Below are 25,177 nucleotides of genomic sequence, written 5' to 3'. Positions count from 1 at the left end.
AACACTGTGACCACCACCTAGGTGACACCATGAGAGCTGCTGCCAGCTCAAAGCCCCTCACTGCTCAGGTCCCTCCTGCCTGTGGGGGTGACACCAGCTGCTGCGGCCAAGCCTGCCAGATCTCTGCACCCAGGAGATCTGCATGTTAAGAGCAAGGAGCACTGCAGGCTGCAGCTTTGCTGCCTGGCACAGAGCCCAGTGCCCTTTGCTGCATCCATGGCTGCATTTCTCTGCAAGGGGCCTCAGGCAGATGGGGAGCAGGAGCAGTTGAGGGCAGGAGACAGGCTGGTTGTATTACAGAAAAATCTTTTATTGAGCTCAGGAGGCAGAAAACTTTCTCAGCGTGATGACGACCAAGGCCACAAGTACAGACGTACCCAGGAGAGAGGCGATGACAATGGCACCAATAGCTCCAGGCCCCAGTGAGCCTGCAGAGACAGAGAACAAGGTGTTGTGAGGTCAGCAGAGCCAGTGGGTCCCAGATGGGAAGGTCTGTGGGCATCGCGCACACCCAGCACATCTGCAGCCACACCTCTGCCCTGGAAGGGGCATGGTCACGGCCATGGTGGCCCTGTTCCCATGTCCCCACACAGCTGAGGTGTGGTCCTGTGCCCCAGCAGCATCAAGCTCTTGGGCAGGGTGTTGGAACCAGCCACTGGCCCCTTAGACACCTGGTGACAGGGACAGCTGCCACAAAGCAGGTCTTTGGTGCTCAGCTTTCTTGTGAACACCCACGCAAAGATTCACTTTGCTTGTTACAGAACCACATCACAACAGGTGTTTGCTGTAGTTCAGGAGCCAGGGAAGGTGCTCACAGTCCCCATTTGACAAGCTTTAAGCATGCTCCTGCCTGGAGAGCTCTGCCTGTGCTCGGGGCTCCTTTTTGCAGGTACCTGCTGTGACAGGTCAGACCCAGGGCAGGAGGAAAGGCCTCAGCAGCTGCTCTGGGGCTGGTGAGCACCCTGCAGCAGAGGCTTTTTGGCAGGGAAGTCTCCCTAAGCAGACAATACAGGTGCGCTCTCCCACCCCAGCAACATAGCTGGGGACAGGCCACCTCAAAGAGCTCCTGGGAGGTGACATAAAGAGCAAATCCACAGTGCAGATGCCCCATGCCCATGGTGCAACCACATACCATCCCCGGCGTCCAGCCGGTGCAGGTGGGTGGTGTCCTCGGGCTCCAGCTCAGAGGTGTACGGGGGAAAGGCGGTGGCGTCTGATGGCTGGGCTGTGGTGGTGGCCGCATCGAAGGGGCCGGCTCCAGAGGGTAACTCAGGCGGCTCGTTCCAGAGGGTGGGGACCGGGCCCTGCGGGTACTCTGCTGGGAGACAAGCAGCCACGGTCACTTCTGGGCACAGGTGGCTCTGGCCCGGCTCCAGCTGCCTGCCACGTGCCGTGGGGTGGATGGAGGGTGATCCGAGGGCTGAGAATCACCAAGGGGCAGAGCCCTCCTCCAAAAGGGCACCAACACCTGGTGCCAGCTGAAGGCAATGCCCATGCCCCACTGTAAAACCATGCTGCCGCAGGATTTTGTGGCAATCCAGTGTATGCACAGCACACAAGGGACAACAGGGAGCTCCCCACAACCATGCCACCTTGGCTCGTGCACAAACAGACCCTGCGTGAACAGGCACAGACAGTTTGTCCATGCGGACCAGGCTGGGAGGGGCTGTCACATTCCTGCAGCAGGCAGAGGCCAACCGGTCACTTGCGCTGGCCAAATTCAGGACACTCCATTCAGGACCAGCCTATGTGGTGTAGGCTGCTGAACGCACTGGCACTGCACAGGACATGGCTCCCCCAGCTTGGAGCCCTAGAGCCTCAACCTCCTCGTGCCCCACCTCCATGCTGTGCTGGGGAGATGAAAGCAGGGCCAGGCTCTGTTTGATGTTATTTCTTCCCACTGTGGGGTCAGGGACCAAACCAGAGAGCCCTCCCTGTCTGTGTGTGGCTGCGCCAAGTGCTCCCTGTCAATGCACGGCTTGTTCAGCTGAGCCCCAGCAGGAGCAGGAGACATTCCTCAGGTCCCTGCCGAAACCGCTGGGAATGTCACACTGGGATAGAGAAAAAAAAAAAGGGGGCAAAAAACCCCAAATCTAACAGCATCCACCACGAGGGCCCACCTGAAGTAACACAATGGTTGCCTGGGATGGGAAAAAGGGCAGCAGAGGAGCCAGAGCAACCAGCCTGGGCTCCCTGGGGCAAGGCACAGAGGCATCTGCAGGCACTCCGGCTCTGACACACAGTCTCTTGGTGTACGAGGGGCGCTTGGGGACTCGCCCCAGTGCCATTGCAGCTCTCTGTGACCCAGCAAGAGAGGTAGCAGCAGCACATCTCAGCAGTGCCAGCCCCAGCTTTGAGTACCCAGAGCCCTCCCTGCCTCCCACAGGCAGCCAGTGCTTGGTGGGAGGAGAGCAAGCTGAAGAATCGGCGCTAACAGGCTCCACCACACTGTGCTCTCCCATAGCAGCCCTGTACCAAAAGGAACCGAAGGGCCCACACCGAAACACTCACCTCCACTGCCTGCATGGTTTGTGCTAGGGCTTACCGCAGGGCTCACATCAAAGAGCAGCTCCCATTATCCCTGGAGCTGTGCAAGGCTGCCTGCAGACCTGGGAACACAGCAAGGTTCCAGACTAGTTCTGGAAAGTCCTTTCTGCAGCCACAAAAGCTACAGGGTTTTCAGCGAGACAGGTGCCAGGTTTAATTCTGGCCCAACAAGCAAGGAGGCAAAGAACCCCGACTCGGAGGCCTGTGCCAGTTAACCCAGGCAGTAACACCAGCATACAGTGGGCCAGCCTACACGGGGAGAAGCTGCAGCAGCAGCAAATCCCATGTTCCCACATGCACAGTACATCTGTAGTCACTGCAGCAGATCTCAGGTCCCCTGTATGAGCACACAAGAGGTTTGTGCTCCATGGGGGCTCCCCAGAAACACCCGAGCCCCTTGCAGAGCCCTTCCCGACCTGTCCTGCAAAACCAGCCAGCAGAGCTGGAGACTTGCATCCCATCCAGAAGCTCCATCTCCAGTGGACCTCTCTTCCACAAATCCTGTGGTTTAGCTATCAGGGACAGATCAGGATGAAGCACAGAATTTAGTGGGTAAATGCAGTTAACACAACAGAGAAAGGAAGCGAGCAGAACTGGGGTTGTTCAGTCAGCAGCAGTGCCAGTAGGAAGCTGTTGGTTTAGGCACAGACCAAACGTACCTCACACTTTTGAAGCCCCATTTCAGGCTGCTTTAGTACGTGGAGAAACTCCACACAGAAGAGCAACACTCCAGTTACAACCTTCCTATGTCAACAGCCCCAGGGCCAGCACCAACACCACGGCCATTCCCACCGGCAGGGAGAACATCATTGTTGCATTTCCCAAGAATGTTTTTCTCTCCAAAGCCAGAAGAGCTGGGTGTACCCCTCGTGTCTGACCAGGGGAGGAAAGGTGTCAATTCAGATGATTTGTAACAGCCGCAGGCACCATCCAGGCTCTGCAGGACCCAAACAGGGTCTTCCCAGCTCTCTGTTCTCAAAGGGATGAGGAGGGAGTGCTATTCCTTTCAACCATAGAGCAAAGGCTCCTTTTCTAACCAGACCCACAGGTCCCAGAAAGTCTCTTCTGTCCCCAGTGCACCTAATTCCTGACAAATTTATTGCAGGTCTCTTCAAGCAGGGCACAGAGCTTATTTTTGATAACCAAGAGGAAACAGTCTAATTTGTTTATGATCTCAGTGATTTTTAAGACCTGGATAGAGTCCTGGATGGCTTCTGGATGTGTATTTTGTTAATTCCCCTCACCTGATTAAAACACATTCTCAGTTCTCCCTCACAGAAAGAGCAGAGTGTGCTACACATGAGTTTTCTATCCTGAGTTCTTGCGGTTTTACCTTAACGGCGCTTCCACCAAGGGAAACACAACCCCTTTCAGTCAGGTCTAGTGCCTCCCTAGCAGTTGTCAGCTCAGAAGCAGCAGCAGAATCGTGCACATACATAAAGTGAAATACCTGCATCTTAACACCATCAAGAGCCAGGGCTTGCTGATGCGTCTTCTCTTCAGTCCCTGCACCTCGGTGCTGTCAGAGCAGGCACACAGGGCAGGGGAAACGCAAAGCCAAACACAAGCAGAATCCCCAGAGGAAGCCACCCGCAGGCAGGTCCTCCTGAGCAAACCGCTGCAGCCCAGGAGAACCAACAACTTTCCTTCAAAGACTTGCCTTTGATTTTCCCTCCTTAAACTAACCATGTGCCTCCATAAATCCACCTGTGTGAGAAGCCCAAACACCCATCCTACTATCTGCACACACCCAGCTGGTTTCTTCAACAACCAGAGTCACCAGTGCTCCTCTCTACACGCACTATTACTAAGGTGTGCCCCTACTCAAGTGACACTCTCCTGTTGGATACACTGCGGCATGGGACCCGATTCAGGAGGCTGCTGTTTTACGTGACCACCTCGAGTCCCTCTCCTTTCTGGGCTCAGTTTCTCTGTGCATAAGCAAGACTCCAGGACTATACTACATTGCACATTCTCCCTCTCTCCAGCACAGCTTAGTTTCAAGTGAGGTCAGAAAAATGGAAGAAAATACCAGTTACTACACTATAAAGAAACAGACTGGGAGTTTTCTGAATGGTGCAGGGACCCACCAGGACTTCAGTGAGATCCAGAATGGATGACACCAAAGGCAGCTTGACAAAAGCACAATTTCTATGTTCAATCAGAAGGAGGTGGGTGAGCTGCCAGCACGGTGACGTGCCAACAGCTGCCCCAGATACTCAGTGGCTGAAAGATAAGAGCGGAAAAGTCTCCACAAGTGATAGCTCTTGAGGAAGCTGATCAAATCCGAATGATCCTTCAAGACAAGGGCCAACCAGAACCTCTCCACAGGTGGCCTACAAGACCTCAAGGCAGGCAGATGTGGCCAAACATCTTCATGCCCAGAGATCACTCACCAATGACCAGTACTCTTCCTCGTACAAGCATCTCATCATCCTCACAGCCTTTCAACAGGAGGTGACAAGGAGACCTTCCTTCTCCATCAGGTGACAAGTTTACACTTACAGTGACAGAAACGAGAGCTCAGTAGGACACAGATGCTCAGTGGTCCTGGGAAAGAGGGAAGGGCACCTGCTGTAACCTGCACATGGCACAGAGTTTCTCCAGTCACAACAGTTTACAGGTCCAACTTCATAGCACCCAACATCCTTTCTCAGAATCTGATGGTTTTTATTCCTAATTATAGATTTTTGTGTCTTTGTATTACATCCATTACATGGAGGAGGGAAAGGTTACGGTCACCTGCTGCTTCCTGGAGCACTCTCCACCTCCAGCCATAGCGCTGGGAGCTGGTGCTCATGTCAGTACATTCCTCAGGAGCACTGGTGCTGAGCATGGTTGACTAACAGTCTACAAAGACTTGCTCTAAGTCTGGATGGATCCATTGGATCAACCGCATCCGTTTAAGAAATTTGCCTGACAAAAACAACGTACTACTTCTCACATTCTAATACTTGAACTTGAAAAACTTCCTAATAATCTTTTATTCTCCTGTTGTTGAAAACGAAGCCACAGAAGTTGCTATGCAATGATGTCCTTGGACAAAGTCTCCTGTATGTTTTCCTTCGGCATAATAAAGACTATCTCCTGCTCTGCTACTTTTTTCCCCTGTACACATTGTGATGTGCCATGGCAGTATACTGTATTTCCACATTAGCTCAAAACAAAGGAATTCATGAGCCTACAATCAGAGTTTAGCTACAAAACATACACATGATTTGGAAGCCATGGCCTTGCCAAGGCTTTTTACTCACTTCCACTTCCCTTGGAGCTCATGATCCATTAAGTGAATTGAAACTGGCTTTGCTAATAGGAAAAAAAAATTCAATTCTTTACAATCCTCCTAAGTTCCACTCGGGTTTGGAGAAAGAAGCGGAGAGGATTTGGGTGTGCAGAACGCCCTTGGACTGGCTCTGTTTCCTGATGCACCTAGATGACATGGGACAAAGAGGGTTAAAAACTCAGTTGTTTCCCCGTCTTTGAAAAAAGGGATGTTGGGGAAAAGCTTAGTAACTTGAAGGAGAAATTCACGCTTTCTCCAGTCACAGGGCCCTCAGACATCGTCCAGGAAACCAGACTGGCTGGGCAAGAAGCTGGATCGAGGTACACGACCCAGCAGCACCCCAAAAGTGCTCCGACTGCTACCCCCAGATGGGAACCTCGGCTGGCAGAGATCCTTCACATCTCGCTGAACTCCTGAGCACTCACCCGAGGGTTTTGGTGGGTTTTAGCTCCCAGTCACCACTGCGATAGATTTAAATCCAATGAGGAAGGAAAAACTCTTTCTGGACCTCGGGTCTGCACGGCCAGTGCCAGCCGCCATCCTCTCCAAGGCAGACTCTGCTCACCGTGGAGGGCTTTGCCATGGAAAGTACGAGGTGCTGAGACGGGAGGTGAACTCTGAGGCCAGCAACGGGCTGTCCGGCCCCAGGTAGCCACAGCGGGCTCAGGGCCAGCGCAGGGATGAAAAGGGGCCTTCACAGAGAGCACAAAGGGCAGCCTGTGATGGGCCAGCACTGGCAGCTCAAGTGTGGAGCAGCACGGAGCGTTTCGGTGCTGACGAACGTTAAATAAACTTGTTTACAGAAAGGCAGGGCTGCATGTGTATGCATGGAGACCAGAGGGCTGTCTGTGTGCCCTTCCCTTCTTCATCTACACAAGGCAGGAAATTTCCCTTTCTAATGGGGAGAAAAGCAGAAAAAAAAATCCACTGTGCACTAAAAGCCCCTGTATTGAGGGGAGGTAGGTAACCCTCCAACTCCTGATGCAACAGAAAATCCTTTCTGCTCCTGGGATGGCTTCTCATACAGGCTGGTTTCCGTATGTCCTGTTCTGAGGCAGCAGAAAAGAACAAATTTAAGAGGGCCCCAAGCCTCTAAAATGTGACAGAGAAAATGTAGGGTCTCTCCTACGCCCCAGGATCAGAATGTTGCATGTACAGAGCTCTTCCAGAGCTACTGGCCTCACTGTGCAAGCAAGACTCATCCAGTAAAAGAATCAAGTGAACTTGGGGTGTTTCACGGGAGCAAAGTGACACTGGAGGCAGCGACAGTTTGGTACAAGCCATAGCAGCAATGCTGAGCCGAGAGCAAGTACACGGGAAAGCTGGCAAGGCAGGAGACAGAGCAAATATGCGCTGAATATTGGAAACTTAAGATAGTGTAAAGAAAACCCTAGCTCAGAGAGGAAGCAGATCAAATCTTCACTGGAAATGAATCAATTTCTGCAGAGTCAAGTACTGTTAACAGTTAAGAATAAAACTTACCTGGTTTTGGGGAAGACGACTGCCACTGCTCTGGGAACACGAACAAGCTATGAACTGTAACCGTGCTTAAGCAATTCATGTTCCACTACGGAAAAATCAAAGCTCAGGATTTGAGAAAGAAAACATCCACTTTTGAGTGCTCATTTCTTAGTCACTCTAAAGGTTTCCCAGTAAGAAAGTGTCCTGCAAGGGAAGGATCTGCGGGGGAAATACCAACTACAGTAATTCTGCTCTTGGACCTGCACACATTCTAGCTAGGTAATTTCCCTACCTGTATGAAAGCTCCTTTAAAAATAAATAATTTCATCTGTTAGAGGGCTGGCCAGGATCTCCCTACAAGGCAAGATGCTCAGGACAAACTGCAAGGGACCTGCAATCCAGCCTTGCTCCAGGTTCTGGAAGGCAGGACAGGAATTCAGGAAAACAAGTGCTGTGCTCTTGCCTGTTATTTTGGCTTGAGCCATCCATACCTTTGGCCTCACCTGCGCTCAGGAAAGAGGCTTTGAGGGAAGGCAGCTCCCCGAGGAGCTGCTGTCCATCTGCTCGTAGCCCATCTATGGAGATGGTCAGAGAGCTGTTTTTCCCTCACTGTGAAACCTTCTCAGATCAGCCTTTGAAGCTGGTTGTGCCTTCGGTTCCCCTCAACTCTGTGAAAGGTGTGAGCAGATAAAGCTGAAATTACCAGCCACCTCCTTAAATCACACCTCACAGAATAAGCATCTCTCATTAACCATCCCCATCACCTCGCTGGAGCTAGAGCCACACACCTTCCCAGCACTACCGCCCCTCACTGCACCCAGCTCCAGAAAACTCAGTTTAGATGCACCTTTCTGCCTTTGACCAAGCCAAGTGCTTTCATCAACACGTTCACATCGCTATTTACAGCGGCTGCGAAGGGCTCTGCTGTAGCAGAAAGCACAGAAGTAACCAGAAATCGGCACAAATTCTTCAGCCAAAGAAAAATGTTTGAAGATTGTAACTTTTCCTGCCATTTAAAGCAGTCAGAAAACCTGTCCCATCAACTGTTGAGAGCTCTCTGTCTGCTGCTGACTGACCTGCCTGCCGATGCACTGCTGCTAATGCTTGGAGCTGCTACTGCTATTCAGCCTCAGAAAAATTACACAGGATTTTCTCCATTTTCCTCAAGAGCAACGTGGTCTGAGGATGGAGAATATAGTTTTACTCACCACCAGCCACCAATGCCAAATCTAGTTGCCATTACTCAAATATAATTCAATAAGTACTTACGGATATTTTTAGGGGAGGGAGAGAAAGTATGCAACGAGAGGAGATGGAGAGGCAGGTTAGTAAAAGATCTCCCGCACTTCTGGGCTTTAAATGCAGACAGAGCTCCTTACCTGCCAGCACAGCAGGGACCAGGATGCCGACCAACGTTAGCAGGACCAGACACAGGACTTTGTGGTAGGGCATGGCTTCCCTCGGGAAAGGCAGCAGGAATTCTTAAAGTTCTTCAAAGTACAAAACAACTTGGAAGTTTCACTGGTATAATAAAAACTTTGTCCAGTCAGGTAAAAAAAAAATAAAAATAAATAAATTCTTCCCAACAGAGCAAGTGGATGGAGAGAGCGCAAAGCCCAGCGGAGAGCTGCTCTCTCTGGCTCGCAGAGCACACACCTCCTCCCCAGGCAGCTCCACCCTCCCAATCCCTGCCTGCAACCCCACAGGCAGCCAAATTCGGATTCGGCACCCATCACCCTATGAGGCCAGAGCCCTTCCTAGGGGACGTGGAGATGCTCCTGGAATGTCTGCCCCCGTCCAGCCGTCCCGTGGGGTGGGAAATAACACAAGAGCCATTGAGGCAACAACCCCTGAATCCAAGCGAGGGCTCTGCCTGCTCCTCAATGCCCTTCCCATATTGGGCACAGCAAAGAGTAAGTGCCTCAATCTTGAGGCTAACATGCTTCGAAACGGAGCCAGAGCAGCTCCACGGCATGTCATTTTGTGGATGCAATACTTACCGAGGTGTATGAGGAGCTGTGTGTGGTCTCTGCTGGCAGAAGCGCCTGTTCAAAGCCTTCCAGGAGAGCTCCTTTGCCAGGTGAGGCCAGCAACCTCCTCAGATCCAAACTGCATGGACGCTGCCTCCTCCTGCAACCCGCTGCCACTCCAGCCCTCCCCAACAAGCGGGCTCACGAAAAGTTCACCACAGAGAAAACTGAGGTTTGTTTCAGATCACGCTCACACGAGTAAGAAATTTGGGATAGGATGAAGTGTACAATACCACTCCACCTCAATGTCAGAGGATGGAAGAATTTCATTAGGATTTTTTAAAGTTGATATGAGAATTAAACACTTCACGGTTTCTGTTCAGAATAAGACGTAATAAAGTACATAAACATCCCCTGTGTCAGTTCTTTATGATCTGAAAATACGATGAGTAATTTTGTCTTAAATTTCAGATTCAGATTTTTCTGCTAATTTTTCACCTTTTCTTTGCTTTTTGCTTTCTCTAACAGGCAGCCAGATACAGTTCAGGTGTTCCTGTAAGTCATCCTGCTGCTGCAGTTCTTTGCAAAGGTACCTGGCTGCAAGGGGAAGCCAGAAAAAGAAACAGGGCTGCGCACTGTCCCTGCAGCAGAATGAGAAGTTAAGTAGTCACCTGGTGAAACATGCTCAAAAGAAACCTCAGACATATCTACTGTCAAATTCAACATCCTGTTTCAAACCTGGATCAAAGCCACATTAGCTCTGCAGGTTCATGTTCTGCCCAAAAAGGAGCTGGAAGTGCATAAACACATACCCAGCAGCAGATCCAAAGCTGTAGCTCCTATTTTTCCCATCCCTACTGATCCAAGTAGCCTGTGCTACAGCAAGAGGTCCTGTTCGTCACAGAAGGTGACAGGGCAGCAACCTGAGCACAATCTGAACATCAGAATCTTACCTTCATACTAAGTACAGAAGCCAGAATATTAAAATATTAAGAGCAAGATCTTCCCTGCTGGTCCATTATCTACAAATTCTCAGAAGCTGAGCAAGGTTCTTGGCGCTCGACAAATTATTGCATGTTTTCCCTGCTTGCAGTTCTGCATTTTCATTTAGCAACTGGTGAATTGTTCCTTTCCTGCTCCTCAGCCGAGCTGGAAATTAACAGGCTTTTGCTTATTTGTTACACAGTATAGAGTAGTCCAAAATTAGTTTGTAGAAATTAGATCATGCCATTAAAAAAACAAAACAAAATAAAACACAAAGTACTTAATAAGCAGACACATTATACACTAAAAAAAAATGAAGATATTAAACCAAAGTGAAATTACCAGCCTTAACATGTACTGTTCTCTCCAAGACATCAAATAAACATAATGCAAAGCTAACGTAGAAGTTAGTTCTTTACTGATTTCATATTCTTTGTGATGATGTGAATGGTAGGACGTTTATCATCAACTTTTACTGGGATCTTCCACACAAAACCAAGCAGCAATTGGAAAAAAAAGGAAAATAAGATTTTGTCTAAACAGGGAAGCCTACAAGGTGGCTGTGTGGACTTTATGCTGAGGGGAGAAATCAAACCCCTCATTTAGGCAAGGGAATTGGAGTGGGTGGGGTGGTTACCAACTGGCACAACAACAACAACAAAAAAGCTTCATGGCCAAGCATCTGTAGTAACAGAAAACCAGCAGCGGCTTGATCCCTCCTGCATAAACACCACGAGCCTGAATGCACGTGTTTCTGTGCAGAGAGGGAGGGAGAAAAATTAAAGCTTTCTTGTCAGTATTTTCCAATCTCAACTTGCTGGTGTTTATTTGAACTCTAAAATTATCAAGTAGAAAAAAAACCCACCGGTATGCCTCACCAGGGCAGAAATAAAGCAGCAGTTGTTGTTCCACATCCTGTGTATTTGCTTGTTGTTTCTTGATGAAAACTGATGAGAGTCGATTTTTGGGTCAGTTTTAGCACCAGGAATTATCTCAAAACTCAGCTTTGACAAAAGCAAGCAAAAAGTTTTCTCTCAGATATAATACAACCAGGTTTTATTTAAGTTCTCTCTTTCCCCCCCACACTGGCAAAAGTTCAGAGGGAGTTTAAAGTTTTGTAAACATTTTAACTACCCCTCTTCCCCCTTTTATGAATTTACAAAGCAAAGGAGACAGGGAGACCAGATTTGCAACAGTTCCAAGTCTCTCCATGCTATTGGATCCAAAAACTATATACAAGTCTGCAGCAGTCTCTGTATAGTTACTGTACATGTTTGGGGCAGGGGGAAGAGAGAGGAGGAGGAGGGGAAGGTGACCCCAAAAAATGAATAAACCAAATGAAATAAAATCCAAAGCCAAACTGCTCTTGAGCAACTCGAACTGTTTTCTTTAGGCAGTGATGACAGCAAGACAGACACTTTTATACAACTCCACCAAAACTGTAGCGAATCTCCCTCGGCAGGTTGTAACCCTCTGGGAACGGGAGACGGGACCAGGGGCTCGAGACTAAGTGCATTTGGCAGTTTTCGTTTTCGTTCTTTTGTGGTGTGTGCACATGGGTGGGTGTAGAAGGGAAGGTGGTGTTAATCTTTCAGTGAGAGAGGAAGGTTATGATTCCATAAATACTTAAACATTATGGATCCCAGTGAAGGTGCGTGACGTAGTTTAAGGTGTAGAAGATAAGCAGGGCTGTCATTGCACACAGCTTCGCCCTCCACAGTCTCTCTTCATGACAACAAGGCATCATCTCTGCTCCTTAACCTAAGCTCTGCTTGAAATGACAACTAGCTAAGACTGCCGGGGTGTGTATCTGAAAGCCAGTGTTCACCCTCACCAAAGACTAAAGATCCACATGGCAAAGACCCTACTGTCTCTTAAACGAGACAAATTTGCAGAAAAAGAGCTCAAAATAAACTGGTCCTAACCCTCCAAAGGTAGCATTTAAGGGATAAATTCAACCTGAAAGAAGAGATGCCACCCCGCTTTTTCTCCCCAGAGTAGGAGTCCCCACTTGTCCAGGAAGGCTGGAGTACGCCAACGGGAAACTCCACCAGCTTCAACATCACCACCTAATGAAGACAGACTCGAGCTTTTCCCTCCAAAAATAATGTGCTGAGAAGGGCTGGCAGGGGGTGTGCAACTTCAAACCAACCCAAGCTAAACTGTGCCCGCCACCGCCCCTCTCCTGCTGTCGCCAGTTCTAAGGTTAGCTTATGAATGCAACTCCTGGCTTGGGAGAGCACCTCTTGCCCTGATGGAGCGCGGAAGTCAGTATCTGTGTGGCATTTTGGTTTTGACCAACATCTGTTAACCACAAACTCTCTCTCTCCTTGACTGCACGTGTTGGATGTGGTAAGAGTAACCAGAAGAGGGAAGCAATGGTTTGCAGAATCCCAATTGATTTTTTTTTTTTCCAGGTATGTCAGCAGAAGAAATCACAGCACAGTGAAAGCTCGCTGCCCAAATCAGCCTTGTTGTGAACGAATCCTATCTCCCACCCTCCCAGGACTCTGAACAAAGTCCACTCAACTCGAGGCTGACCGCAGGAATGACGCCTGTGCAGTCCTAGGCAGAAAGGGCTTGCTGGGGCTAGAGGAAGCAGCCTGAGATGATTGATTCTGTGATTCACTGCAAGGCGAAGAAGAACGCATGGTGGAGAGTACTGTGTCCAAAACGGAGAATCCATGGTTAACAGACGCAGGAAAAGCCAGTTGATTTGCACATGCTCAGTAGTCTTCCAAAGTCTCTATTTCTCCCATATTGAGCCGCTCTGATGAGGCATTCACTGAAAACCCTGTAAAACAAGGAGAACTTGGGTTAAAAATCTGGATGTGGTAGATTGTATTAGATGAAATACATCTGTCACATGCAGCAGCATGTGTAAGATGAAGTGAATAATACAAATCAAATAACTCATGGGGAAAAACATCAGCAAGGCTAGAGATATAATTACCCACACTGTTTGAGTTTTTTTTCCTTAAAAAAAGATAATCAATTGTATATTTAGGTAAGTAACACTTGGTCTTTAGAAACAGATCATCAGAAGCCTGGTTTCAACTTTCATTTAAAAGACGTCATCTGCAGAGCTGGAACAAGGCACATATAGGCACAGTGGTGATGTGGCTCAGCAATGAGAACACGTTGGAGTCAGCTGGTATGTGGAAGTGCCTGTCAACGCTCTAGTCACATGGTCCAAGAGGCACATACATCCATTTTGTGAACTCAGAATCCATGCGTAGAATCATGCTCAACAATTCAGGGGGTATGAGTGATTCTACCCCTTACTTTAAAGTCTACATACATGAACCTGTGAAATCTTGTGGCAATTCCATCTATTTCCATGCTTTTGTACAACCTTCTCTCTCGGGAGTACAACATGAAAAAAGTACAAATTCATATAGGGCTATGCAGATGCCTCCAGATGCACCTAAACTTCTACCAAACCTTTTAACTCTAACTGTTGAGGACATGATGCACATGAAAAAAAGTGTGAGAAAAAGCAAAAACTTTTCCTACAATAAAAAATCCAATATATCATATGCAACTTTCCTACTGAAAATCCAACTGTTACGGTTGTACCGACCCCACATGGGGTATGAGAAAAAGGAATTCTCCTGTGTGAGGCTACTAAACACAAACCTGACATTTCAATGTCTTGAGACTGCTACGTAGGCTTCCTCTGTGCTAGAAGCTGCTTTCAACAGATAAAAAGTGCTGTTCATAGGTTTAACAAAATTGCTGTGGCTCCCTCTTGTGGCAGTATGTCACCTAAAAGGTTTTGGAATTATTTTGTAATGCAGTGTACTGATTTTTAAGAAGCTGCAGTTGCTAGTTCTCTTACAGTTGTAAGTTCTTGATTGCATTTAGTGATTTCTTCGCAACACGAGTAGATTTTTAAACTATTCAACTGAAGACAGAGATCAGACTCACTGGATTAGCATCTAAGGGTGGTGTAAATCAGGATTCACTGAAGAGTTCCATATACTTCAAGGCAGAAAACATGAATTTAATTGAAAAGTATTGATTTTGTTGAGAACAGGGGGGAAGATAAAACAAAGGCTTTTTTCTCTAAGATCTTCACCATGTTTTCTGGCTAAGGTGGTTAGCTCATGTAAAAAGGTAGGAAGGAATAAAGACAAGCCTCAAGAAGCTGCTCCTCAAGAAGAATACAAAAATATGCTTGTCTTAAATGACTGAATTAGCATTAATTCATAAAACAGACATAGGTCAACTCAAAGAAGGAAAGGCAGTTTAACTGACATCCCTCAATACCTTAAAGATTTCCAGGTAATAACCAAGGTACTGAAGAGGTCTTTTAATGTTGAAAAGTACTAGAAGTTTTCCATGAAACTGATATATTATTTAATGATTAAAAAAAACTAATACTAAAACAAATTCTAAAGACACTTCAACAACTGCCCTTTCTGCTCAAATTCAATATTCCCATTTAAGGTTAACAAGAATTCTATATTCCATAAGGCTTTTTCCAAATTAAACATTAATTTCTAAAAATGAACACTGACCTAACAAGCTGGGATCAGCACGAACCATTTTCTGTTTCTTCTTTTTCTTCCCACCCTGCACAGCCTCAAAATTGGATTGCTGGTTGTTGCTCTGATTGGTCTGAAAGACCGAATGTAGCGAACTGTGGTTCATCCCCCACACTGAATCCTAGAAAACAAAGCAAGTACAAGATTATAAGGTGCAATTAAGTTGGGTTTATTTATATTGAAAACATTCAGAGAGGCCAAAGCACTTTCTATATCACGCGTGGCAGCGTTAGCCACTGATGCATCCACCCAACACATCTACCTCGTCTTTCTAAAGCATATCCTGGATTAGCATGCTAAGAGACTATTTGATCTGCAGTTGGCCTCAACTGCTAATTATAAAGGAAACTTGATTATACAGTAAATATTTGAAATATGCTTTATTCTCTGCATTTCATGTCACCTGTAAAATCTTGCTCATCCTCCAATCAAGCAGAAATGCAGACTCTTCAGACTCAAATAGAGTCTCTGTATACTCTTAAGGAGCGCAGAGAGGAAGATGTACCTGTTGCTGCTGCTGTTGCCGCTGCTGACTGGCTTTCTGTTTGGCACGGCGCTCAAGAAACTGCTTGGCAAACTCCTTGGCCTCAGGAGTGTCTCCAAGATAGGCTCTGATGTAATCATGGACCTCATAGGGAGACTCCACTTCCTTCAGGAAAGACACAAACGTGGGAACTGCAAGAAGAAGGCAGACCATGAGGGAAGGAGTGTTACGCATGAACACATGCATGCAATAAACATGAACTTTGGATTTCTGTTTCAAATATTTGCTAATCTACTAGCCATGACAAACAGCTTGCCCTTCTAGACTCCCTACAGTAAAGCCCTACGATACAATGCTCCATCTATTTTACAGTCAAGGCAAAGATAAGAAAGCCAGCTAATGTAATGAGAAGGAAAAATAAACTGACAATCCTGAAGGTAATGGTAGCCGATCAGCTTTAAAGCCCAAATGGAAAATAAGCTCCTCAGTGCTGTCATCATTACAGCCTCTTTTTGGCTGAAGCACAAAACATCACACTCTGACCTGAAGTGGGAGGCAGTGGGAAGCCCGCAGTGTTTTGTTACAAGAAGGTTTCGCTTTGTGATCTTGGACTGGGAGTGCCTCTATGTACCCTCCAGCAGAACTAGTAAACAATCCAACCAGTTTCACACCAAAAAGCACTTTGCACAGGGGCATATAACAATTTAGCCCACACTTAAAAGTGAACTGGATCCTCATCCGTCTGCCTCACAATGCTTCCATGACCACCAAAACTCCACACCTGCTCTGGGTGGCAGACTTCAAAACTGTTTCCAGTCCCACTGACTTACTCTAGTTAGCCCAGTGAAAGCCATGGAGATGATGATGCAGTCCATTGTTCAGACCACTATTTAATGATGCTATTTTGCTGACTGCATTAAAAACACTACTTTGATGTTATTATTTTCATTCAGAACTATCTGGTCAGGAAACAAACTGGACATTGTTTCTCAAGGTGGATCATTTACATCCCTCCCCACCTCTTACCATCTAAGTTGTTGGCTGTGTTAAGTGCATGAAGCATCTGTTCGCACCACTGAGTGAATCCATCCTGGGCTTTATTAACCCCCTGGAACAATTTCAACAGCTTCTCCTCTTCTTCCACCTTCTTGTTTTGTCTACTTGTAATACCTACAGATTTACTGAGAAAAAGAAAACATATACAATAAATTATAAGTTGCCAGACTTATCAACAGTGTAGCATAAAGTACAGTGTTGATTCACTAGGTTACAAGATGCAAACACTGTTTAAGAACCAACTAATTTATTGTGAATGGTATTTTTGTTGTCAAAACACAACCTGAGTGATACAGCAAAAAAATAAACACACATGAAGATGTTATAACTGCTAAGTGATCATCTCAGGAGTGGTAGCCTTTCTTTGCAAAAGCTCCTTCTCAGTTCCTACCTGAGGCTGGCATTGCTTTTGTTTTTATTGGTCGAGTTACGAGGTCCCACTTCCTTCACTGCATCATCCCAGAAACCCACGTTTGAGTTTTTGGTATCAGCATTACTCCAGATGCTACTGACTAGGTCAGATGCCCACTGGTTGCTGGGATTAGTGTTTAGGGAGCCCCACACTGAATTCCCAATGCTGGTGTGCAGGTTAGAGTGCTGTTGAAACATAACAAAGAGATCCTGGTTATTAGCACCAGATCTGACAGAACACTAATGAACAGACATGGAGAACTGTTTCCCTCTCCATACTGGTTAGATAAACACCATACATACCGTAGTATTTCTGACTCTGTTCGGCTGCTGGTGCTGCTGTTGCTGCTGTTTCTGCATCTGCCTCGCCTCTTCCTGCTGTATCTCCAGCAGAGACTTGGTGGTGCCACTTGGTTTGGTGACGTTACCCCAGCCTGACAATTTCTGCTGCTGTTGCTGCTGCTGTTGCTGGAGGGCTTTCATGAGTTCACGCTGCTGACGCCTTTGCTGTTGCATGCAAGACAAAATGCTTGTCCATACTTTCAGAACATCATTACTAGTCAAAAGTCCAGCTGGGAAACTTGTTTTAAACTGATTTCTCTCTCTTCTGGAGAAGTCTGGCTGATCTACTATTTTTTGAGTCGTTATAGTTCCTCCAAAAAGGGAGACACTGAGTAACTAATAAATACAAATTGCTTGTTAGCCTAGGATGGAATGAATTTGACTGATCATGAGGGCAGCCAGCCACGCATGTGGTGTGTTGGAGGAATACCTTCCTACCACCAGCTTTCCCCGCACCCCTTAAAACGCCCTGAGCCTGTGCATATCTGCAAAGAAATTACAGTATAAACGCAAAATAATTTCATATTGTTTTGTGAACATATTACAATCCTAGGGTTCAAAGGGTCCTGTTCCCCCTCCTCTCAGATGTTAATATTAAGCAGCTAGAAAAACCTTCAAACAAGTACTTATTGCACTTATTGCCTGAAAGACAGGATTTTCCCTGAGTTACACTATTTCAGAAAAACATTCCTCACCCTCACTACTCCTCATCACTTAGTTGACAGTTAAGCAGTGAGTCCACTCTAACAAGTTGCACTCTGTTAGCGGATTTACCTCTTCTCGAAGCTGCCGTTCTCGTTCTTCTTCTAACTTTTGTATTTCTGCCAATGACAGTGTGGTCTGGGATTGGCAAGCTCCTGAATTTGATTGCTGACCCCATGTTGAAGATGATGGGAGCTAGACCAGAAAGACATATCAGGAATTACAAAATGTTTTAGAGAACATAGCTGAAGTATAATCATGAGAAATCAGTATAAGCCCACAGCACAGAGGAAAAGGAAAGCCATCTTTAAACTTTAACAAAACAATGGGAAGTATAAAATGGTACAATTAAGTATTAAAAAGTACACTCAAAGTATAAAGTGTATGTTTCTTTGAACTTCCCTCCAATGTATCATAGTGTCCAAGATGCAGTACATCAAGAATAAGGTAACATATAATTGCCTGAAAAATAGTGGTCCATTTTGATTCAAAAAACCAGAAACTTTGCAGTGGCCCTTCCTCACTGCACTGAATAAACACCTGTACTTGTCTGTGAATCCCTCTCTAGTAATTTTCTATCGACTGAACCTTTTGTGTTTTGCAACTTACCTTCCTCTTGTTCCTTCCATGACTTTCAAAGTCCACTATTCACCCTCTTACAGATAGTTTGTTGCTCCCCGCTCTGTTCAAGCTAGTCTAGACAATCTTGAATTCAGCTGTGGTTTTACTTACTACACTGAGCTGAAGAAGGAAGTTAAACTATAGAAACACGTTACCTTCATTTGTGCAAGTTGCTGCTGTTGCTGCTGTTGTTGCAGCCGTCGTAAAGCCTCCTGCTGCTGCTGCCTCTGTCTCATTATTTCTTTCTGGCGCTGGAGTTCCAGCTCCTTGCGCTTTCGCTCTTCTTCTTCAAGCCGTTGTCTGGCTGCCTCTTCTTCCATACGTAGTCGACTTTCTTCAAGTCGCCGTTGAGCTTCCTCCTCTTCACGTGCCCACTTGGCAGCCTCCTCTTCCTTCCCAGGACATAGAGAAGAGTAAAGTCTAAGCAGACTTAGAAAATCTAAATTACTTCTGCTCTGTGGTATTGAGATCCCAACAGAAGAGAGAGAGGCCTTTGTATGTGCAGTCTTTGCTGTTCAGGTCATTCATCTAGCTTTACACTTCTCAAACAAGAAAGCCCAATAATTTAGTCTATATCCCCTCAAATTATAAGTTTCCCACTGCTCCACCAAGCGAAGGGAAGGACATCTGCCTAGTTCAGACTAGCTAACTTCAGACCACTTTTCTTCTAGGGTTATGCACCTTTTGAGTCTGAGCTTTTATCTGCTTCTACTACAGTCATGCACTATTATACTTTCACCGGAATAAAACTTAATAGGAATAAAAGGAGAAGAGGTGTTGACACGAAAGAAGAAAACAGATGACAAAGATGGCGAGGTTCACTGTTATTACTTAATATTAGATTTGCAAAGGAAAAGCATCTGCTCACAAAGGAGACGACTGTGTGCTGGGACAGAAACAGTGATGAATGTCTTAAAAGGGAGGGCCCTGAAAAGGAGTTTTTAAATAATAACTGGCAATTCTGAAATGGACCTGCAAGTTACTGTGAAGCCAACCGTGTTTCGAGATTACTTTGGCTCACGGACCATTATACTATCAATTAGGGGGCTGGAAACTCAAGTTCTCCAATATGGACTTCTAAACCTGACCCCAAGGGAAAAAAGAAACCTGTTAACAATAAAACAAAAAAGAAAGGGAAGAAAAAAGCTGAAAACTTTTATAGTGGGTATAGTCTTGGCCCAGTACTGAAAGAATAAAACACCTGCTCATCTCAGATGATGTTAAAGATAACAAATCCATAGTAAATACTCAGAATGACAATTCAAAATAAATTACTCTTTCTCTGGTACAGTCCTCTGCCTTTGTTTTGGAGAAAGAAGTAGAAATAACTTGCTGCAAAGCCATCCTTAAGGCTCAGACACTAAGGAATACACGCATTCAACACAAATCTCTTTTCCAAAGAGCAAAGTGGATTCTGATTGTTTCATCTGAAATCAGGATACAGGTAAACAACCTATTTTTCATTCACTTGACCCTGTCTATAAGCTTTGCCTTCCTCCACCAAAATGAATGGTTTCTCAGACACAGATGAAAGTCTCAAAGCTTGTTTGTTCTGGCAGCCTCCATAATTAAATTTAATAGGTCCCTTTTGCCATTTTTCACCTGTTTACGAATTAACTCCTCTCGCTGCCGTCTTTCCTCCTCTTCTCTTCTTCTCTCTTCCAATCTTCTAAGTGCTTCCTCCTGCTGTTGCCGCTCCTCTTCCTCCCGCTGCCGCCTTAGTGCAATTTCCTGCTCTCTTTGTCGCCTCAGGGCTTCCTCCTGGATTTGGGAACAAAACGTCAATCTATAAATGCCATTTTATTGATGAACTACATCAGAACACAGACTACAACATGGTCTGGCCATATAAATGGCTTCAAGAAAAGCTTCTTAGCTCCAGGCTAAGCATTACCAAAACAACTATGTTAAACACTACAGACTCAGATGCTTACAAGTTTTTTGATGCAATGTGCATCTCATACATAAGTGAATTATTTTAATAAAAGAAGAAACACATGAAATCATTGTTTATCTTTAGTTTTAAAAATAATGGTGTTGAGAATGAAAACATAGGGTGAGACACCTCTTTCTAATATGTACTGACTGTACTCGAAGATATAGGTATTTTAATGTGCAGCTATAAATGATTCCTCTTTTTGGGTGTTGGCTGTAAGTTGGAAGATTTTCCTACTTATAGGAGTTTCTAAACACTGACCACCCCTCAAGTGCAGTATGAAACTCAAACCACATCTCCAGACACCAGCAATAAGCTTGATTAAGCAGCTCAGTGCACTTAAGGACACTAAGTCCCAGAGACATGGAATTTCAGGAAAGGGCTTCAACTGGGCTGTTCCTATGCTATTTAAATAGCATGGGTGACAACAGGTCTCAAGGGCTTTGATTTTGGGCTATCCCAAATTATTATAATAGCTTCCAATAAACTGTTTTGCTTTCCAAGTAGCAAAATTATGAACTCAAAAATAAACATCAGCACCCTTTCCTACTGCTCTGGAGAGCAACATCAACAGAAACTTTTCCATTCTGCTACTTGCTTTTTGGAGGAATAGGGCACCGCCAGCCTTCTGCTGGCCTCCTGTATAAACAGGACTGCATCTGTGCAACTTTTCCCCTAGTAGTTCTGACTTCCCTTGGACAAAACAGCCTCACCTTTTGCTGCCTTTTCTGATCTCTGAAGTCCAGCACCTCTGTTAAAGGTGCTGCTGCAGGGTGCGGCTTTACATCCCTTCCCTTTCTGACTTATCCTATCAACTCAACCCAGAGATCCTATTTTTTGGACAAGAACTTTTAAGCTTTCATAAATACCTTTTCCTTTCGAACAATCAGTACTGTGTAATCATACTCTGACAAGTTGGGGCTTTTTTACAAGCAATACATTATTCATAAGATGAGGGGAGATTAATTGTGTGGCATAAATATAAATTTTGAACTCTGGTAAATCAAGGAAGTTATTTCTGAAATCTAAGACCCTTGTACTAAATCTAATACCAAACCTTCACATATACACAGCACAGATAATGTGCAAAACAGTTCACTGAACAACTGGACCAGGTTTCTCTCTTCAGACTTCATATGTCTATAATATGTCCAGTAGACACAACAACTTCTATAACTGATCCTATGGCACTGAAGAGCTTCTAGCTGCAAGCCAAGAAGTCTTTCATACTCCTGTATATAATTTCAGTGGTTTAGTGCTAAATGTAAGTGCTTTAAGTGTAAGTTTTTCTTCTATGAGTTGGACATGCAACAGTAGCCTGTGAATCATTTTCTCATTAATCAAGCCCTTGATTTGTCACAGTCACAAAAGCTTCAAGCACAACACACAACACCTTGACCATTTTGTTATTTGGGCCTGTAACAATTCACTGGACACATGCAGGCAAGTCACAAGAATAAGTGTCCCCAGTACAAGTGCTGAAAAATTTCCACTTGTTGTTTGTTTGGCTGAAAATCCTATGGAGGAGGCTGGAGGCGTTTTGTTCAACTGGAGACCACAGAGCAGGATCCCAGCTCAGGACACCCAGCAGCCACCCAGGCTGGGGGGGCACTCGGCACGAGTCACTGGCATAACACACAGTGCCACAGAGAGGCTAACAAAGGCACCAGGTCCTCCTGTATGACAGCAGTTCACTGATACCTCTGCTCTAATCTTCCTTTGGGAAATGAGGTTAGAATTGTCATTAATAAAACTGTAGGGACCTCTTTCTTGCTTGGGCATGGCAGGAGAAACACTGTTGAATGACAGCAATTAAAAAAAATACTTCTCTCCTCAAAAGAACTAAAGATGAGCAGTGTTGTAAAAACATGGGGACAAAAATAAATCTGAAAGATTTTGAAAAACTGGGAACCACGTGGGTGATGTAATTCCTTTGTCCAGCTTCGGTTTTAGAAAAGACTGTATTAATATTCACTTCTGTATCTTATTATTCAGTGTTTTCATTTGAGCATGTGACCAAAACCATCCCAAGCTCTCCAGCTTCCTGCCACTGACTTGTGTGGGAAATGGGCTCATTCCTTTGGTGCTTACTGCTCCCATACTCATGGCTCCCTGCTACAAGAAAATCCCAATATTCCTTAGCATCTTTTCTAATAATTGTTTTCAAGCACACATATCTTGCTGTACAGACAACTTAGATATTTTTTAAAATCTGAAATAATATTGCAGAAAATCTGGAAGTAGCAAGCCTCATTTCAGTAGACTCTGGATTCTTAAATAAAATAGAAATTTTTGTAGTTATTCAACATCAGCAATTCTGCTTGTCTATGTTATTAGGGCTTACAAATGTTTTAGTTTTGTGGATCTTATCTTTGAACCAGGTACTTTAAAGTGAGCACTGAAAATACAGGTCAGAGAAAACAATTATTAGCTAATTATTAAACCTCAAGTTTTGTTCCTGAAAGCGATCAATCATTACAAAATAGAAGATATCAGAGCAGAAACAAAAGAGAAATAAAGGAGCTACACAAGTCGGGCATTACTGTTTGCAATTCTACAGTGCAAGTAATTGATGAAAACTATGAACAGAACTGGATTCAACATTTGGTATGACATTTCATCCTACAGAATTGAATTTCTATTAGTTATTTTTTTTTTTTTATTTAGAATTCACCATCAACAGCATATTTACTAACCTTATATACTAGTCTTTTATGCAGTATTACATCAAAAGCCTTCCTGAAGTCCAGGCAGATTAAGTCTACTGCTTCACCCCTCTCAGCTCTCACTGTCATCTCCTCAAAAGAAGTTAATCAAATTTGTTAAGCATCATCTCCTCCGTATAAATCCATGCTAATAAATCAGTTCATCCCTGATTCTACAATGCCTTCCAGTACAGAAGTCAGATTCAAATATTAGACCAGTTGTTGTATTTTTTTTTAAATACAGAATACAATATTATTGTCTCTTTACAGAGAAGTGCTGAAATTCTTTGTTACCTTTTCAAGACATTACTGCTCAGAATTAAGCATTGTGGCAATTATTCCATTGGTAATGAACTAAGATACTTGCTTTTACTGCTTTTCAACACCATTCTGCTTCCTCCTTGTAAATAATAATTTACGATGACTTCTCAGAAAGGGAGAGCCAGATTGTTTACTGTACAAATCCAAAGTGGACAAAAACTTTGGAATTTAATGGACATTTCCAAGAAGTCATACACAGTAGCAAAACTGTTAGTCTGAAAAGAAACAACCCAAGTCTATTCATTTGAAGCCACCATGGATGAAACACATTGAGTTACCAGGTGATCATCAGCTGAAAAATCAGTTGTTATTAAGACAGAGCTAAAGCAACCTAACTCAAAAGTTAAACTTTTGAGTATATTATTGCTTTAGTGCTACAGTAAAGCTTGAACTCGACCATCGAAAGATGCTTTTCCATTGTATACCATAATGTCTTGCTGTACGCAAAGTAGATACATTAAAGCAAGGAGTCATTTATATATACTCAATTCTTCAAGATACCATGGAAGCTAACTACAGATCACACTGCAGTCTATTAGACTAGAGTTTCAGTGACAAAGCCCAAACACCAAGTGAACTGAGGTCTATGACTAACTTAAAAATAACTCTAGAGGCTTCCTCAGAAATGTCTGCTCCTTAAACCAGGAAATGTGCTTTACAACTGCCTACCTAAGCACATGGAAAATATTATAAAGGACAAAACTCTTTGTTACTTTCACCTGTTATTCATGTGCTACTTTATATGGCACTTATTGACTAACTCCTTAGGGAATAAGCTCAGCAATGTTGCTTGTCCTTCACATGCAGAGTGAAAACATTAACCTCCACTGTCTTTCCCTCCTAAAACACTTAAGGAACAATTAGTCTTTCAGAAGTAAATGCTAGAGATGTCAAGCTAATAATGTTTCCATTTTGTGTTCTTGTAAGATCAAGAACATACTTCAACTCCTACATTCATTCTCCTACTGCTTGTCCAAACCACATCTCTTCCTAACCCAAGTATCAACTTAAGAAAATAACCCAGATAGTAAATAACGTTTTTGAGTAAATTATTAAGTTTAAAAAAAGGAAAAATAAGCTGAATGTTACATCATTTTTTTTTTTTTTTTCTGACTAGAGCCTTAAACATTTAATTCAACTGAAATAAACTGGCTCAAGCTCCAGTCTGCTCCAGAACAACACTCTTATCAAAACACTAGGACTGCATAAATGGTGAATAAAGATTAAACATACAGTAACTGGGCAACTAACTAAAGTCTAATATTGACACTAAGAAGCTGGAAGGAAATATTCCACATGGGAATAAAGCCTCTCAGCTCACAAACAGGAACCTATCTTGAAGTAAACCATTAAAGGCCATTTCTCAGACTGCAATTTGGGCTCTTATGCTTCAAATCAAGAACAGAAGAATAATAATTTAATATACTCACATGAAAAAGATCAGAACTGTCTCCATACGCACCTACCAAAGATTAATCAGACCCCACAGGATTCTTAAAGTGAGTTTTATAAAGTATTAGAACTTATTAGAGATGAACTACATTGAGGAAACTCACTTGCTTCCTGCGGGCCAGTTCTTCTTCTTCCCGTCGTTTCCTCTCATCTTCCTGCTGCCTCCTAAGTAGCTCTTCTTGTTGCCTCCGCAGCTCCTCCTGCCTTTTCCTCTCCTCTTCCTCTCGTTTGGCCCTCATTTCCACTTCTCTCCTCTCTTGCTCTAGCTACAATTCACATAAAACTATACTCAGATGCAGGTAACGTATTCCTACACCATTTCTTAGGGCAACTCTGCTGAGATTATAGTAAC

At 44.6% G+C, this 25,177-nt stretch overlaps 2 protein-coding genes across 18 annotated transcripts in view; both read right to left on the bottom strand.

Moving 5' to 3' along the window:
• Window positions 1-289: 289 nt before the first annotated feature.
• On the bottom strand, window positions 290-10,642 carry SNORC (secondary ossification center associated regulator of chondrocyte maturation). Of its 4 annotated transcripts, none has more exons than XM_065073215.1 (4): window positions 9,292-10,642; window positions 8,671-8,827; window positions 1,133-1,318; window positions 290-428 (listed from the first exon to the last, which is right to left on the bottom strand). In XM_065073215.1, the coding sequence occupies exons 2-4, from the start codon at window positions 8,741-8,743 to the stop codon at window positions 319-321; spliced, it is 369 nt and encodes a 122-aa protein (XP_064929287.1). In that variant the 5' UTR covers window positions 8,744-8,827; window positions 9,292-10,642; the 3' UTR covers window positions 290-318. The 4 variants fall into 4 exon arrangements, with proteins under 4 accessions (XP_064929287.1, XP_064929288.1, XP_064929289.1 ...); XM_065073216.1 differs by having other exon boundaries at window positions 8,671-8,812; XM_065073217.1 differs by having other exon boundaries at window positions 8,671-8,781.
• Window positions 10,643-11,284: 642 nt separating this feature from the next.
• Window positions 11,285-25,177, bottom strand: part of GIGYF2 (GRB10 interacting GYF protein 2) — a 76,797-nt gene continuing 62,904 nt past the window's right edge. For 7 of the 14 annotated variants that reach the window (XM_065073130.1, XM_065073136.1, XM_065073141.1 and 4 more), the window contains 11 exons: window positions 24,930-25,091; window positions 23,044-23,145; window positions 20,014-20,172; window positions 18,567-18,803; window positions 17,863-17,985; window positions 17,050-17,253; window positions 16,727-16,932; window positions 16,306-16,460; window positions 15,301-15,470; window positions 14,769-14,916; window positions 11,285-13,039 (listed from right to left, as the gene is read on the bottom strand). In XM_065073130.1, coding sequence (XP_064929202.1) covers window positions 12,972-13,039; window positions 14,769-14,916; window positions 15,301-15,470; window positions 16,306-16,460; window positions 16,727-16,932; window positions 17,050-17,253; window positions 17,863-17,985; window positions 18,567-18,803; window positions 20,014-20,172; window positions 23,044-23,145; window positions 24,930-25,091 — 1,734 coding nt within the window. In that variant the 3' untranslated portion in view covers window positions 11,285-12,971. The remainder of the gene's footprint in view (window positions 13,040-14,768; window positions 14,917-15,300; window positions 15,471-16,305; window positions 16,461-16,726; window positions 16,933-17,049; window positions 17,254-17,862; window positions 17,986-18,566; window positions 18,804-20,013; window positions 20,173-23,043; window positions 23,146-24,929; window positions 25,092-25,177) is intronic. The other 7 variants (XM_065073133.1, XM_065073137.1, XM_065073135.1 and 4 more) reach the window with 3 other exon arrangements.

Source organism: Columba livia, chromosome 9, assembly GCF_036013475.1.
Source record: "Columba livia isolate bColLiv1 breed racing homer chromosome 9, bColLiv1.pat.W.v2, whole genome shotgun sequence".
NCBI lineage: Eukaryota > Metazoa > Chordata > Aves > Columbiformes > Columbidae > Columba > Columba livia.
The sequence above is the reverse complement of the archived record's forward strand: the minus strand, read 5'-3'. Positions and strand labels throughout refer to the sequence as shown.

Bases quoted from the DNA above. Each gene is read 5' to 3' on its own strand.
- SNORC (XM_065073215.1), bottom strand. From the start codon at position 8,743: ATGCCCTACCACAAAGTCCTGTGTCTGGTCCTGCTAACGTTGGTCGGC. The intron at 1,319-8,670 runs GTAAGGAGCTCT...CTTGTCTCCCAG, and splicing joins GGTCCCTGCTGTGCTGGCAG to CAGAGTACCCGCAGGGCCCG. The intron at 429-1,132 runs GTATGTGGTTGC...CTGTCTCTGCAG, and splicing joins CCGGCTGGACGCCGGGGATG to GCTCACTGGGGCCTGGAGCT.